Below are 14,424 nucleotides of genomic sequence, written 5' to 3' on the forward strand. Positions count from 1 at the left end.
GCATTCAGCTTTTGTGTCTCTTTCTTGGTAAGTTGCCATGTCTCACTGCTGTATGTTGTGATGGCAATAACAGCTGCTTTGTTTACATTCAGTTTTGTCTTCAGGGAGCTGTTTTTGAGTCTTCCAAATGCAGTGTTTGCCTTCCTGATTCTTCTTCTTATTTCCTCCGAACTGGTACCATCCTGGCTAATGGTATTTCCAAGATATGTAAAATTGTCCACCTTCTCCAGTTTCTCGTCTTCATTTTTTATTTCTGTCCCTATAGTCCCCATTAACATGAATTTACATTTCTTTGCATTGTATCTCAAACCTATCTTCTCCATTACTTCTTTTACTTGGTTTGTACATTTTTGTAGTCCGTTGGCATCTTCACTGATAAGAGCGATGTCATCAGCTAAGTCTAGATCAAATAGCGTTGAATTGTTCCATTTTAGGCCATAGGTATCACTGTCGCATCATGTTAATCCATAGTCGATGACTGGCATAAACAAAAAACAAGACAGGACACACTCCTGCCTTACACCTGTCTTGATGCTGAATGGCTTACTCAATCCATTTTCCATTTTATTGGCGCATATTGAGTTGACGTAGAATGCCTTCATAATGCTCATTAATTTTGTTGGAATTAAGTACAAAGGCCTCTGTAATTAATGAAGACTAAGAAAAAGTCTATGTATAAAGGACTTTAATCTGAGTGATGTGCTGAAGGTTTCATGTCGCCAGTACTAAAATATCCTTGGAATTTCTAAAATTAATACATGACAATTTCTTAAAGCAAAAAGTATTGCATCCAACACAGGGGAACTCTCCATTATACCTTATCTTGACAGATAAAGAGGAATTGATTTCAGAACTAAAAATTAGTGGTTGCTTTGATGCAAATGATCATGACTTGATGCCAATGATTAATTTTTGCCAGGGCTCAGCCCCAGCACCTCTGGGCTCGGCAGTTCATTGCCCTGGCATCTCTGGGCTTAGGGTGACAAGACAGCAAATGTGAAAAATTGGGACGGGAGTGGGGGGATAACAGGAGCCTATATAAGAAAGACCCAAAAATTGGGACTGTCCCTATAAAATCGGGACATCTGGTCACTCTATCTGGTGACCACACCACCACATGAGTTATGAAAATAAATTGCTTGAGGCCTGGCACCTAGTTGCTTGAGTCCTGGAACCTCTTTCATTACAGATTAAGCACTGTTCGTTATATTTATTGTATGCAAGCAGAGTAAAGCCTAAACAAATAAAATATATATGGCGTGCTCGTGAAGAGCCAGTTTTTACAAAACTGAAAGCAATTATGAGCCAGATGAGTTGGCAGAGAGAAGTTGAACAGAAAAATGTGAATGATTGAGACTCATTTAAGAATATTTTACTAGATGCTCAAAAATCCACAGTCAAGAAAGGCTGTGCTGGTTTAAAAACCCAACCAACCTGTCTTAGAGGAAAAGGGAAAACATCTTATACACGCACACAGAAAGAAGAAAAGGGAAGTTGGTAGAAATTGGAAGCTCTGAATTGTATCCTTTTGCTTTCCTTCTCAATTTCTTACAAGTTAAAAATCAGTGGTCAGCAAAGTTAAGGACCATAAGAGTTTAAATATATTAGGAACAAAATGAATACTAATAATGGTATTAATCCATTACTAGATGGAATTGGTAGAATTGTCAATGAGGCAGAAGTGTTCAATAAATACTTGGGCTCTGTATTTGAGAAAAAGCCAGATGATATAATCATATCATATGATAATGATGAACTTTCCATTCCACTATCAGAAGGGGTAGCCATGTTAATCTGTATCCACAAAAATGAAGAGTCCAGTGGCACCTTAAAGACTAACAGATTTATTTGGGCATAAGCTTTTGTGCATAAAAAACCCACTTCTTCAGATGCATGGAGTGAAAATTACAGATACAGGCATAAATATACTAGCACATGAAGAGATGGGAGTTACCTTACAAGTGGAGAACCAGTGTTGGACAAGGCCAATTCAGTCAGGGTGGATGTGGTCCACTCCCAATAATTGATGAGGAGGTGTCAATACCAAGAGAGGAAAAATTGCTTTTGTAGTGAGCCAGCCACTCCCAGTCCCTGTTCAAGCCCAAATTAATGGTGTTAAGTTTGCAAATGAATTGTAGCTCTGCAGTTTCTCTTTGAAGTTTTTTTGTTGCAGGGTGGCTACTTTTAAATCTGTTATTGAATGTCCAGGGAGATTGAAGTGTTATCCTACTGGCTTTTGTGTTACCATTCCTGATGTCTGATTTGTGTCCATTTATACTTTTTCATAGAATATCAAGGTTGGAAGGGACAGGGGTGGCTCCAGGCACCAGCACGCCGAGCGCGTGCTTGGGACAGCAAGCCATGGGGGGCGCTGTGCTGGTCGCTGCGAGGGCGGCAGGCAGGTTGCCTTCGGCAGCATGCCCGCGGAGGGTCCGCTGGTCCTGCGGCTTCGGTGGACCTCCCGCGGGCTGCCACCGAATCCGCGGGACCGGGGACCTCCCGCAGGCAAGCCGCCGAAGGCTGCCTGCCTGCCGTGCTTGGGGTGGCAAAATACCTAGAGCCGCCACTGGGAAGGGACCTCATGAGGTCATCTAGTCCAACCCCCTGCTCAAAGCAGGACCAATCCCCAGACAGATTTTTGCCCCAGATCCCTAAGTGGCCTCCTCAAGGATTGAGCTCACAACCCTGGGTTTAGCAGGCCAAGGCTCAAACCACTGAGCTGTCCCTCCCCGAGTAGAGACTGTCTGGTTTGGCCAATGTACATGGCAGAGGGGCATTGCTGGCACATGATGGCATATATCACATTAGTAGATGTGCCGGTGAATGAGCCCCTGATGGTGTGGCTGATGTGGTTGGGTTGCTAGAGTAGATATGGGGACAAAGTAGACAACTGGGTTTGTTACAGGGATTGGTTCCTGGGTTAGTGTTTCTGTGGTGTGGTGTGTAGTTGCAGGAGAGTATTTACTTCAGGTTAAGGGGCTGTCTGAAAGTGAGGACTGGCTTGCCTCCCAAAGTCTTGTAGATTGTTGATGATGTGCTAGAGAGGTTTTAGCTGGGGGCTGTACATGATGGCTAGTGGTGTTCTGTTATTTTCCTTGTTGGGCCTGTCCTGTAGTAGGTGACTTCTGGGTACCTATCTCACTCTGTCAGTCTGTTTCCTCACTTCCCCAGGTGGGTATTGTAGTTTTAAGAATGCTTGATAAAGATCTTGTAGGTGTTTGTCTCTGTCTGAGGGATTGGAGCAAATGTGGTTGTATTTTAAGGCTTGGCTATAGACAATGGATCATGTGATGTGGTCCGGATGAAAGCTGGAGGTATGTAGGTAACTATAGCGGTCAGTTGGTTTCCGGTATAGGGTGGTGTTTATGTGACCATCACTTATTTGCACAGTAGTGTCCAGGAAGTGGATCTCTTGTGTGGACTGGTCCAGGCTGAGGTTGATGGTGAGGTGGAAATTGTTGAAATCCAGGTGGAATTCTTCAAGGGCCTCCTTCTTGTGGGTCCAGATGATGAAGATGTCATCAGTGTAGCACAAGTAAAGGATGGGCGCTAGGGGACGAGAGCTGAGGAAGCATTGTTCTAAGTCAGCAATAAAAATGTTGGCATACTGTGGGGCCATGCGGGGACCCATAGCAGTGCTGCTGCCTTGAAGGTATAAGTTGTCCCCAAATCTGAAATGGTTGTGGGTGAGAACAAAGTCACAAAGCTCAGCCACCAGGTGTGCCGTGGCCTCATCAGGGATACTGTTCCTGATAGCTTGTAGTCCATCCTCGTGTGGAATATTGGTGTAAAGAGCTTCTACATCCATAGTGGCCAGGATGGTGTTTTCAGGAAGATCACCAATGGATTGTAGTTTCCTCAGGAAGTCGGTAATGTCTTGAAGATAGCGTAGGATCTGAGGAGAGAGTCCAATAGCCAGATAATCCTGCTGTAAGCGTGCCAATGCCTGAGATGATGGGATGTCCAGGATTTCCAGGTTTATGGAGCTTGGATAGCAGATAGAATACCCCTGGTTGGGGCTCTAGGGGTGTGTCTGTGTAGATGTGTTCCCATGCTATAGCAGGGAGTTTCTTGAGCAGATGGTGTCCATTCCACTAGTATTTCAGGAGGATGTTAAACAGCAGCTACTAAAAGTTAGACTTTTTTAAATCAGCAGATCCAGATAACTTGCATCTGAGAATTTTCAAAGAGCTGGCTGAGGGTCTCTTGGGGCTGTTAATGTTGTTTTTCAGTAAGTCGGGGAACACTGGGGAAGTTCCAGATGACTGAAAGAAAGCTAACGCTGTGCCAATATTTATAAAGGGTAAATGGGAAGACCTGGGCAATTACAGGCCTGTCATTTTGCACAGGAACAATGTCAAGCTGAAGAAATTACTACTTTTCTTCTAGCCTTAGTTACCTAGTCCTTCTCCATTCCAGTCTGTTCTGAAGCAAGTAATCCTCAGAAACTCCTCAACTAATCAAATCCTTTTGTGTAACATCCATCCATCTAGTTTTGGATTTTCCAAAGCTTCTCTTGCCCTCCATTTCTAATTGTGACACCCAGTTTCCTATATATTCTTTCAGTCTCCTTCTCACATGCCCAAGCCATCAGATTCCATCAGTTTTTCTATAATTGGTGCCACCTTAACACTTCCCCTAATTCATTTGTTCCCAACATCATCCATCCTTATAGCTCCAAGCATCAGTCTTAACATTTCTATTTCCATTGTGTTCAAAATCTGCTCCTGTCTCTTCCTCGGTGCCCAGCATTCGGAGCCATCCAAAAGGACGTGCCTAATTCTCTTGTAGATCTCACTTCTCAAGTTGATAGGAGAATACCTGTTGCAGGTCACATCACTCACTTCTCTCCATTTAGGCCATGTCTTTTCTGTTCTGCTTATATTTTAGTCATCGAGTTCACCACTATTCTGCCCTATCAAACCTCGGTAACTGAACTTCTCTACCTTTGGTAGTGCATGGCCCCCCAGAGTTAGTCTCTTTGTCTTCCTGCAAGGTATCATTGGAATCTACAGTTTTATTTCTGATGATTTTCTTGCCATTTCATTCAAGTATACACCTTCATCTCTTTAAATCTTCTTTCACTTCCTCTTTGCTATCCCCCAGGAGCACTACATCATCTGCAAAAAGCATGCACCAGGGTGTCACTCTCTGGATGTTTTCTGTAAGTGTATTGAGCATGTGAACAAAAAGGAGCTTAGTGCTGACCCTTGCCGTGTTCCGACTCTTACTAGAAACTGTTCAGTTTCTCTGCATGGGCTTCTAACTGTGGTAACAACACCCTCAAATATGTCCTGGACAAGTCTGACATAGTCTTCAGCGATCACTTTCCTTCCCATATAAGCCAGATGACTGCTCTCAGAACATGGTCATAAGCCTTCTCAACTTTGATGAATACTATGTGCAGGATTTTCTTCTTTTATTTATGTTTGTGTACAAGCTATTGCATCCATTATGGATTGCATCCATTATTGACTTGTCTGTCACAAATACAAACTGATTGTCACTGACCTTTACTTCTCTTCGTAGTCTCTTACTCTTATCAATAACTTTTTCTCATATCTTCATCACGTGGCTCATGAGTTTAATGCCATGGGAGTTACTACATTCTTTTTCTATGCCTCCTTTTCTCTTAAAGATTGGTACTAATGTATTCTTTTTCCAGGTATCAGGCATCTTCTCAGTCCTCATGGTGAAATTAAAGAGTTGTGTCAATATAGTCATGCCTACATGCCCCAGGCACTTTCATATTTCTGCTGGTGTGCCATCAAGGCCAAGAGGTTTTTTATTTTTCACATTGCCCAATGCTTCTGCAACTTCTAGAACAGGTGCCACCAGACCCTGGTTTGGTTTTATCCTACAGCATGGTTCTCTTGGATTCCCTTCATTCATAAATCTTTCAAAATAATTTCTCCATCTTTCCTTAATCTGGATCTCATTGATTAACGTATTTCCACTTTAATCTTTAGTGACTTTGGTGAGATCAATGTCATTAGTTCTCTTATCATGGGTCTTTGCCAGTCTGTCTATTTCTTTATTGTCCTTCATTTTAAGAGAGGCATAAAAGCCTTCCGTAGCTTTAGCCTTAGTGGCTTCCACCTCTAGCTTTTTGGCTCTTTTTACAGTCTTGAAAATACTGCTGTTGGAGTGTTGAGTGCCGAAGTTTAAAACACCTTGTCTTTTCCTTCCCAGCCTCTCGTACTTTCTCATTCCACCACCAGATCTCACTGGGGGAAAAGGCTCTGGTTTTTTTTTGTTTTTATTTTTTACCAAGCAGGTTCGTTGCACATTCTTGAATTTTGCTTGCAATATGATTCTGTCATTGATTTGTAACGTCTCTTAATCCTTCTAAAGAGTTTTTCTGCAACAATTCTGTTGTAATCTCCTTGCTAACTTCATTGCGCTTTTACCACTAGGTTTTCTCTACTGCTTTGGATGGTTTTTTTCCTATGTAGAATATGTATCCACCGTCAAGAACCAGCATTCTATGTTGAGTTGCATAACTTTCCACTGGTATGACCCTTCAGTTTCTGATGTTCTTCAGCTCAGCTTGGTTTATCCGGAAGTATTTGTCATCTTTCCTCATGTGACCATTAAGGTTGGCTCCAATTATGATTCTTTCTTTCTCACATTCTGTACAATGGTGTCCATTTCTCCCCAGAAATCCTCTTTTTCTTGTTCATTACATCCCACTTGGGATTCTTATGCACATATAATAGTTAGGGGGCCATTTTCACCAAAATTATCCTGTCACTTGCTTTATCCACAACCACTACACATTCCCACATCACTTTGTGTAAAACTAGACCAACTCAATTTCTCTTATTCAGAGTATCACAGTATAGTAGCTTATAGCCTGCTCTTTGTCTCTTGCCTTTGCTACCTTCCATGTGGATTCTTGGATGCAGGCAATCTGTATTTTCCTTTTCATCAACATCTAAGCCAGTTCTGCACTTTCTCCAGTTAATGTCCCTATATTCCTATTTTCTGGACTTTCTTCTTTGACTGCATCTGTCCAGAAAGATGCAGTCGCACTCAGATGAGGATGCTTTACTTCGTTTCTGAAGAATGCCCTAGTTTTCATAGAGGGTGCATAAAGAACTCATTTTTTGGGTTTCTTTGGCAAAGTTTTACGGCCGGCTTCCAACACTCCTCCTCTTTCAATCAGGCTTGGGACTAGCTATAGTGGAGTTTTGGCCCTGATTGCATCTGATCTAACTATGTAATATTTAATGCTGTCTGAAATAGCCCACTTGTCCCCCACCTATCTAGCCTTGCCTGCAGGAAAATCTACAGGAGTGAGAAAAGGAGAAGGAAATTTCAAGATTCTCCTTGTGGAGATTTTTCTTAAAATTTTCCATCAGAAATGTAGAACAGGGTCTGTCGCTCCCCATGGAAGCAGCCTTCAGGAACCACCTTCAAACCCTGTAATTCCCATAGGAGAACAACAAGAGGCCAATTCCATCTGTGTGGAGGCCCTGTCCCTTCATGCCAGCCTTGTGTTCTTAGCAGCTCCTTCCCACTCCCTGGCAAGGTGCTTCCCTTGAAACCTCACTGACAGTGTTTCCCTAACCAGTGGTTGCCTCGGGGATTCCCCTGAAAAGGGTGTCCCCATTGCAAGACCAAGGAAAGGGAGGTGTGGAAAAGTCTATTTGTCCAGGTACTTATGTGGCACCTTTATAGCATCAGTGTCCACAACTTGAGGCTGAATGAGGTTTTCTGGAGAATGTGTGGGACTATGGAATTATGCTTTTGTTATGCTGGGTGTTGGGTAAAGTATCTGTGAAGCTGGTGGGCATAAGAGCCATCCTTCATTCAGGGTAAATGTAAACAATTAATGTGTGTCAGCTTTTAGCAGGAAACAAGAGAGTGACTCTCAAACTGGTTTGTAGGCCCCGGACTGACAGTAGTCCATTAGGATGTGTTTAATAACCAATAATACAGGATTGGATGGTTGGTAGAACAGGTGTTACCCTGAGTGGCTATTTTCTGAAGTGGACTGCAGAATGAAAATGTTGGAGAGCCATACAGTATGATGTTGTTCTTATGCATGCTAATCTCGATTTATGTATGATATCATTACCATAGACTCTGCCTCCCGTTTTTTTATGTATTTATTCTTGCAACACTCCTTATGAGATAGAGTATTACTGTTATTTCCATGTATCAGAGGGGTAGCCGTGTTAGTCTGGATCTGTAAGAGCAGCAAAGAGTCCTGTGGCACCTTATAGACTAACAGACTTATTGGAGCATGAGCTTTCGTGGGTGAATACCCACTTCGTCGCATGCATCCAACGAAGTGGGTATTCACCCATGAAAGCTCATGCTCCAATACATCTGTTAGTCTATAAGGTGTCACAGGACTCTTTGCTGTTATTTCCATTTTACAGATGGAACACAATCAAGGCACAGAGAGGCTAAATGACTTGCCCAGGGTCACAAAGGAAGTCTGTGGCAGGGCAGGAAATTGTACTTGGGTCTCTCAAGTCCCATGCAAGTGCCCTAACTACAGAACCATCCTTCCTTCCTTTCTGTAACACAAAGTCTGAAGGTTAACTGACTTACAGTATTATCTAAAATAGTTTGCTATTTCATTACTTAGTCATGATTTTTACTTGAGGTTCATTCCCTTTCTGCTCTACATTATTTCAGGACTAATAAATCATCCTGTCGGAGCAGTGCTCCTAGTGATTATTCCAGCCTCAGTGACTCTCAGTTCCTCTTTGGTTCCCAGTTCTGTCCAGAGAACTCACAGTCAGCACCAGTGCCCCTGGAATGCAGTGCACAGTCAAGACAACAAAAAAGCTCCCAGCAGAACTCTCAGGATGTGAGTCTGACTCTTGGAATTTCTCAGCTAGCATTGTACTACCTGTGGGGAAGTATTAACAATTCAAAATTAATTCAAAAGACTGTAAGCTCTTTGGGGTAGGGCTCATATCATCCTAAATGTTTGTACAGTTTCTTGTTCAAGTGATTGCACATGTGCATTCCACTCTTGGTGTCAGCATACACAGTCGCTGGAAATTTTCCCCTCAGTGGTACCTGTCAGGGCAGCTTGACCACCCTTTGCTGCCATGCACCAGTGGCACCAGTATAAAGGGCTCAGCTGATCCCGAGCCCCCTCAGTTCCTCCTTACCCATGGCAGTCGCTGGGTGATAAGGAGGAACTGAGGGGGAACTGCAACTGTTCATCTTCCTTTCAAGTGCTCTCAATAGACGGGGTACTCATGTATTGTATTGTAAATAGTTTAGTAAGAACATAAGAATGGCCATATGGGTCAGACAGTATCTTGTCTGCCAACAGTGGCCCATCCCAGATGCTTCAAAGAGAATGAACAGAACAGGGCAATTATCAATTGATCCATCTCCTGTTGTCCAGTCCCAGGCAGCATCTGGCAACTGGAAGATGCTGGAACTGTGTTATTACAGGTATCAGTGTTTCAGTATAGTTAGTTAGGTGTTACCCCACCTGAGGGTTTCCGTCGATTCCTAGTGCCGAGGGAAGTCTTGGTCACAGGGCTTCAAGCCCTGAATTTCCTGCAATAAGGCTATGCCCGTGGGCGACCCCCACTCAAGTTACTTAAAGTGCCTTGGGGAAGCTCATCTAGGGAAGCATTGCCAAACTTGCAGGGACTTTAAGTCTCACACAAAGAGAGATCATGAAGCCAGGCTAAAGTTTCTACTCATGGAGGTGGCCTTGTGACCTCCATCTGAGCCAGGTTGGTGAGACTCAGCACCAAGTGCTGCAGGATCAGTAAGGAGTGCGCCTCCTACTGTGCCTGAATCTCAACACCACTCACCATCCAGAGTGCCTAAGAAAGAAACCGACTGCCAAGAGGGGAAGATCCCCAGTATCTAAGTCTGCTAGGCATGAGGTTAAGGGCAGAGTGCAGTCTTATTCAAAGCACTCCTTTGCTTTGGCACCACAGAAGCTGGCACCGTGGACAGTGGAACCTAGGCAGGTACATAAGAATATAAGAATGGCCAGACTGGGTCTGACCAAAGAGCCATCTAGCCCAGTATCTTGTCTGCCAACAGTGGCCCATGCCAGGTGCCCCGGGGGAATGAACAGGTGATCATCAAGTGATCTATTCCCTGTCGCTCATTCCCAGCTTCTGGCAAACAGAGTTTAGGGCAGAGGTGGGCAAACTGCGGCCCAGGGGAAACATCCAGCCCTCCAGATGTTTTAATCTAGCCCTCAAGCTCCCACCGGGAAGCGGGGTCTGGGGCTTGCACCGCTCCGACGCTCTAGCAGGGGAGTGCGGTCGGAGTCTTGTCTCATTCTGCAAAGCTCCTGGAAGCAGCAGCACTTCCCCACTCCGGCTCCTATGCACAGGGGCAGCCAGGGGGCTCTGCATGCTGCCTCCACCCCAAGCGCCACCCCTGCAGCTCCCATTGGGTGGGAACTGCAGCCAATGGGAGGTGCAGGGGTGACAGCTGTGCACAGGGCAGTGCACGGAGTTGCCTGGCTGTGCCTCCACATAGGAGCCATAGGGTGGACATGCTGCTATTTCTGGGAGCTGCTTGAGGTAAGCGTCACCCGGAGTCTGCCCCCGACTCCCTCCTGTGCCCCAACCTCCTGCCCCAGCCCTGATATCCCCTCCTGCCCTCCGAACCCCTTGGTCCCAGCTCGGAGCACCCTTCTGCACCCCCAACTCCTCATCCCCAGCCCCACTCCAGCGCCTGCACTCCCAGCCGGAGCCCTCATGCCCTCCTGCACCCCTACCCCCAATTTTGTGAGCATTCATGGCCTGCCATACAATTTCCATACCCAGATGTGGCTCTCAGGCCAAAAAGTTTGCCCACTCCTGGGCTAGGGGCACCATCCCTGCCCATCCTGACTAATAGCCATTGATGGACCAATCCTCCATGAATGTATCCAGTTCTTTTTTTAACCCTGTTATAGTCTTGGCGTTCACAACATCCTCTGGCAAAGAGTTCCACAGGTTGACTGTGTGTTGTGTGAAGAAATACTTCCTTTTGTTTGTTTTAAACCCGCTGCCTATTAATTTCATTGGGTGGCCCCTAGTTCTTGTGTTATGAGAAGGAGTAAATAATACTCCCTTATTTACTTTCTCCACACAAGTCATGATTTTATAGTCTTCTATTGTATCCCCCCTTAGTCATCTCTTTTCAAAGATGAAAAGTCCCAGTCTGATTAATCACTCCTCATACGGAAGCAGTTCCATACCCCTAATCTTTTTTGTTGCCCTTTTCTGAACTTTTTCCAATTCCAGTATATCTTTTTTGAGATGGGGCAACCACATCTGCACGCAGTATTCAAGATATGCGCGTACCATGGATTTATATAGAGGCAATATTTTCTGTCTTATTATCTATCCCTTTCTTAATGAGTCCCAACATTCTGTTCACTTTTTTGACTGCCGCTGCACATTGAGTGGATGTTTTCCGAGAACTATCCACAATGACTCCAAGATCTCTCTCTTGAGTGGTAACAGCTAATTTAGACCCCATCATTTTATATGTATAGTTGGGATTATGTTTTCCAATGTGCATTACTTTGCATTTATCAACATTGTGATAGTGTTGTGATAGGATCAATCTTGATGTCTGTCACGAGAGATTGAATAGATTGGAATCTTGACTCTGAAAGGAACACAGCCCCTATAAACTCACCTGCCATTTTGTTGCCCAGTCACCCAGTTTTGAGAGATCCTTTTGTAGCTCTTCGCAATCTGCTTTGGACCTAACTATCTTGAGAAGTTTTGTATCATCCTATAAACTCTATCTTCTGTACGGGGATACTGTATCATCTGCAAATTTTGCCACCTCACTGTTTACCCATTTTTCCAGATCATTATTGACCACGCTGGAGGCATTTGCAGCGCCTGAGATCTTCTAGCCCTATGGGTGCCAGTATCACTGGCAGTTCAAGATTCGGCACTATAAGTGCTGCCAGATGTGGGGGAACTAGCTGTGCCAGCCCATGTACCTCTGACAGCTTGCCCTTCAATACCGTTAATGGGGAAACCTGCGACGCTCACCACTCTGCATGCTTCTCCACCTTGGCACTAGTCACTGGCACCATTGGGAACAGCACCTTTGTGGTCAGCAGAAGGAGAGTGGTCTTCCTCCACGTCAGAGACTGGGTCCTGTGTCTCCCACCATCAGAGCCACCCTCGCTATCCCTCCTCAAGGCACTACGACCCTATCACAGACCCCTCCCCAGGAGTACCATCGAGTACTTGGCCAGGAGGTCACTAGGGGCCTATGCCTGTCCAATGGCCTTTCTGGAATCTGTGCGGCTTTCCCTCAGTTTCCATATCATATTCCAGGCATTCCTACTTGGTGGCCTCAGAGAGAAATATTGCACCTACCCACCAGGCAGCACCCATTCCCGACTCCAGTACCAGACATCAAAAGCTAAATCAGCAAGATCCTGCAGGTCAAGAAATGGAGGAAGAGCAATCCCAGCCAGTGCTGGCCTCCTCTTCCTCGTCCCCTGGTGAGGCAGTCTCAGCAGAGGGCATTTTGTCTTCCTCGGATGACTATAAGGCACACTAAGAATTGTTAAAGGGGGTTGCCTTAAGCCTGGACATACAGGTAGAAGAAGTAAAACAATCCTCACGCTGCCTGATTGACATTTTGGCCACAGCAGGTCCTTCCAGATTGACTACACCTGTCAATGAGGCCATTATGGACCCCATTATGGCACTGTGGCAGACCCCTGCATCACTTGCCCCCACTTCTAAAAGGCTGAGTGCAAATTTTGTGTGCCCTCTCACCGTTATGAATTCCTTTCTCCCATCCTCACCACCCCCCAGTGTCTGGTAGTATCTGCTGCCAATTAGAGCGAGATAGTCAGAGTGCAACCACAAAATCAAAATACACAACAACAAAAAACTCCGGACCTCTTTGGTAGAAGAGTTTATTCCACTGGGGAGGCGGTGGGGTGTTTGCAACTCCAGACTGCCAACCAGCATGAACTTTTGGGCAGGTGTGACTTTAAGGTATGGAATTCCATGCTAAAATTTAAAGACCTGCTGCCAGAAGATGCTAGACAGGAGTTCTCCTCAGTTGTGGATGAGGGGAAATCGGTGGCGAGGGCATTGCTGCAAACTGCTCTAGATGCAGCTGACTCACCTGCCAGGTCCATGGTTTCGGCAGTGGCCATGCGCAGGAGCTCCTCGTTGCAGTCCTCTGGGCCTCCACAGGAGGTCCCACAAACTGTGCAGGACCTGCTGTATGAGGGATCCACGCTCTTTTTGGAGCAGACTGATGCTAAACTCCATGGGTTATAGGACTCAAGGGCAACCCTAAGGTTCCTTGGGTTGTACACCCCAGCCCCTTCCAGGAAGCACTTCAGCCCTCAACAACCCTCTGGTATTCCTGCCCAGCTATCTGACAGGACCTGCAGAGAAAGCAGAGTAGGGGTTATAAGCATAGAGCACTTCCTCCTTCTGCCCCTACATCAAAGCCTGCCCCGCCCCCGACATCCAGGGGGTGCTAAGCAGGCATCCTGATGGGATGACCAAGGATCCCGTACTAGTTTCCAGGATGCCAGACCCCATTTGTCCTCTGTTTGCAAACTACCGTACCCATTTCCTCAGTGCTTGGTCCCTACCGCCAGGGACCATTGAGTGGAAGTAGGATACATGCTCCAGTTTATTTCTGCCCCTCCTTCACATCATCCCTCCCTGTCCCTCTTCATGAGGAGCTTCTGGTTCAGGATGTCCAATCTCTTCTTCTCATGGGAGCCCTAGAGGAGGTTCTACAGCGTTTAAGAGGGAAGGGCTTCTACTTCTGTTATTTCCTAATCCCAAAAACAAGGGGCACGCTCAGACTTATTTTCGACTTGTGTTAGCTCAACAATTATCTCAAAAAGATAGTTTTGCATGGTTGTCCTGGCATCCATCAATCCCTCACTGGATTCTGTAGACTGGTACACTGCCCTTGATTTAAGAGATGCCTATTTACATGTGTCAATATACTACGGTCACAGAAAGTTTCTAAGGTTCATATAAAGCACTCACATTACCAGTTTGGCCAGTCTGAAGCTCCCAAGGGGTTCACAGAATGTGTGGCTATGGTAGCAGCGTTCCTGATAAGAGTAGGAGCGCAGGTCAACCCTTACCTGCACGACTGGCTAGTCAAGGGCTGGTCCAAAGCTCAGGTTATATCCAGCATTCGACTCATCCAGTCAACCTTCAAAGACCTAGGCCTGCTGATCAGCACAAACAAGTCTACACTTTACCCTGTACAGAGGATAGAGCTTATAGGGACTGTGTTCCTTCCAGAGTCAAGATTCCAATCTATTCAATCTCTCGTGATAGGATGAATCTTGATGTCTATCACAACAGCTCAAAGCTGTCTGAAGCTCCTGGGGCACATGGCCTTGTTTATGTTTATGTAGTACAAAACACAAGGCTGCACCTCAGGCCCTCCAGACATGGCTGGCCTCGG

General features: G+C 45.4%; 1 protein-coding gene across 15 annotated transcripts in view; it reads left to right on the forward strand.

Moving 5' to 3' along the window:
* Positions 1–14,424, forward strand: part of IHO1 (interactor of HORMAD1 1) — a 79,967-nt gene that overhangs the window by 45,823 nt on the left and 19,720 nt on the right. For 8 of the 15 annotated variants that reach the window (XM_039482281.1, XM_039482282.1, XM_039482283.1 and 5 more), the window contains one exon: positions 8,653–8,827. The exons of the other annotated variants lie outside the window; for them this stretch is intronic. In XM_039482281.1, the coding sequence (XP_039338215.1) occupies positions 8,653–8,827 (175 nt within the window). The remainder of the gene's footprint in view (positions 1–8,652; positions 8,828–14,424) is intronic. 15 annotated transcript variants of the gene reach the window in all.

The sequence above is a fragment of the Mauremys reevesii genome, linkage group 7, assembly GCF_016161935.1.
Source record: "Mauremys reevesii isolate NIE-2019 linkage group 7, ASM1616193v1, whole genome shotgun sequence".
Lineage (NCBI taxonomy): Eukaryota > Metazoa > Chordata > Testudines > Geoemydidae > Mauremys > Mauremys reevesii.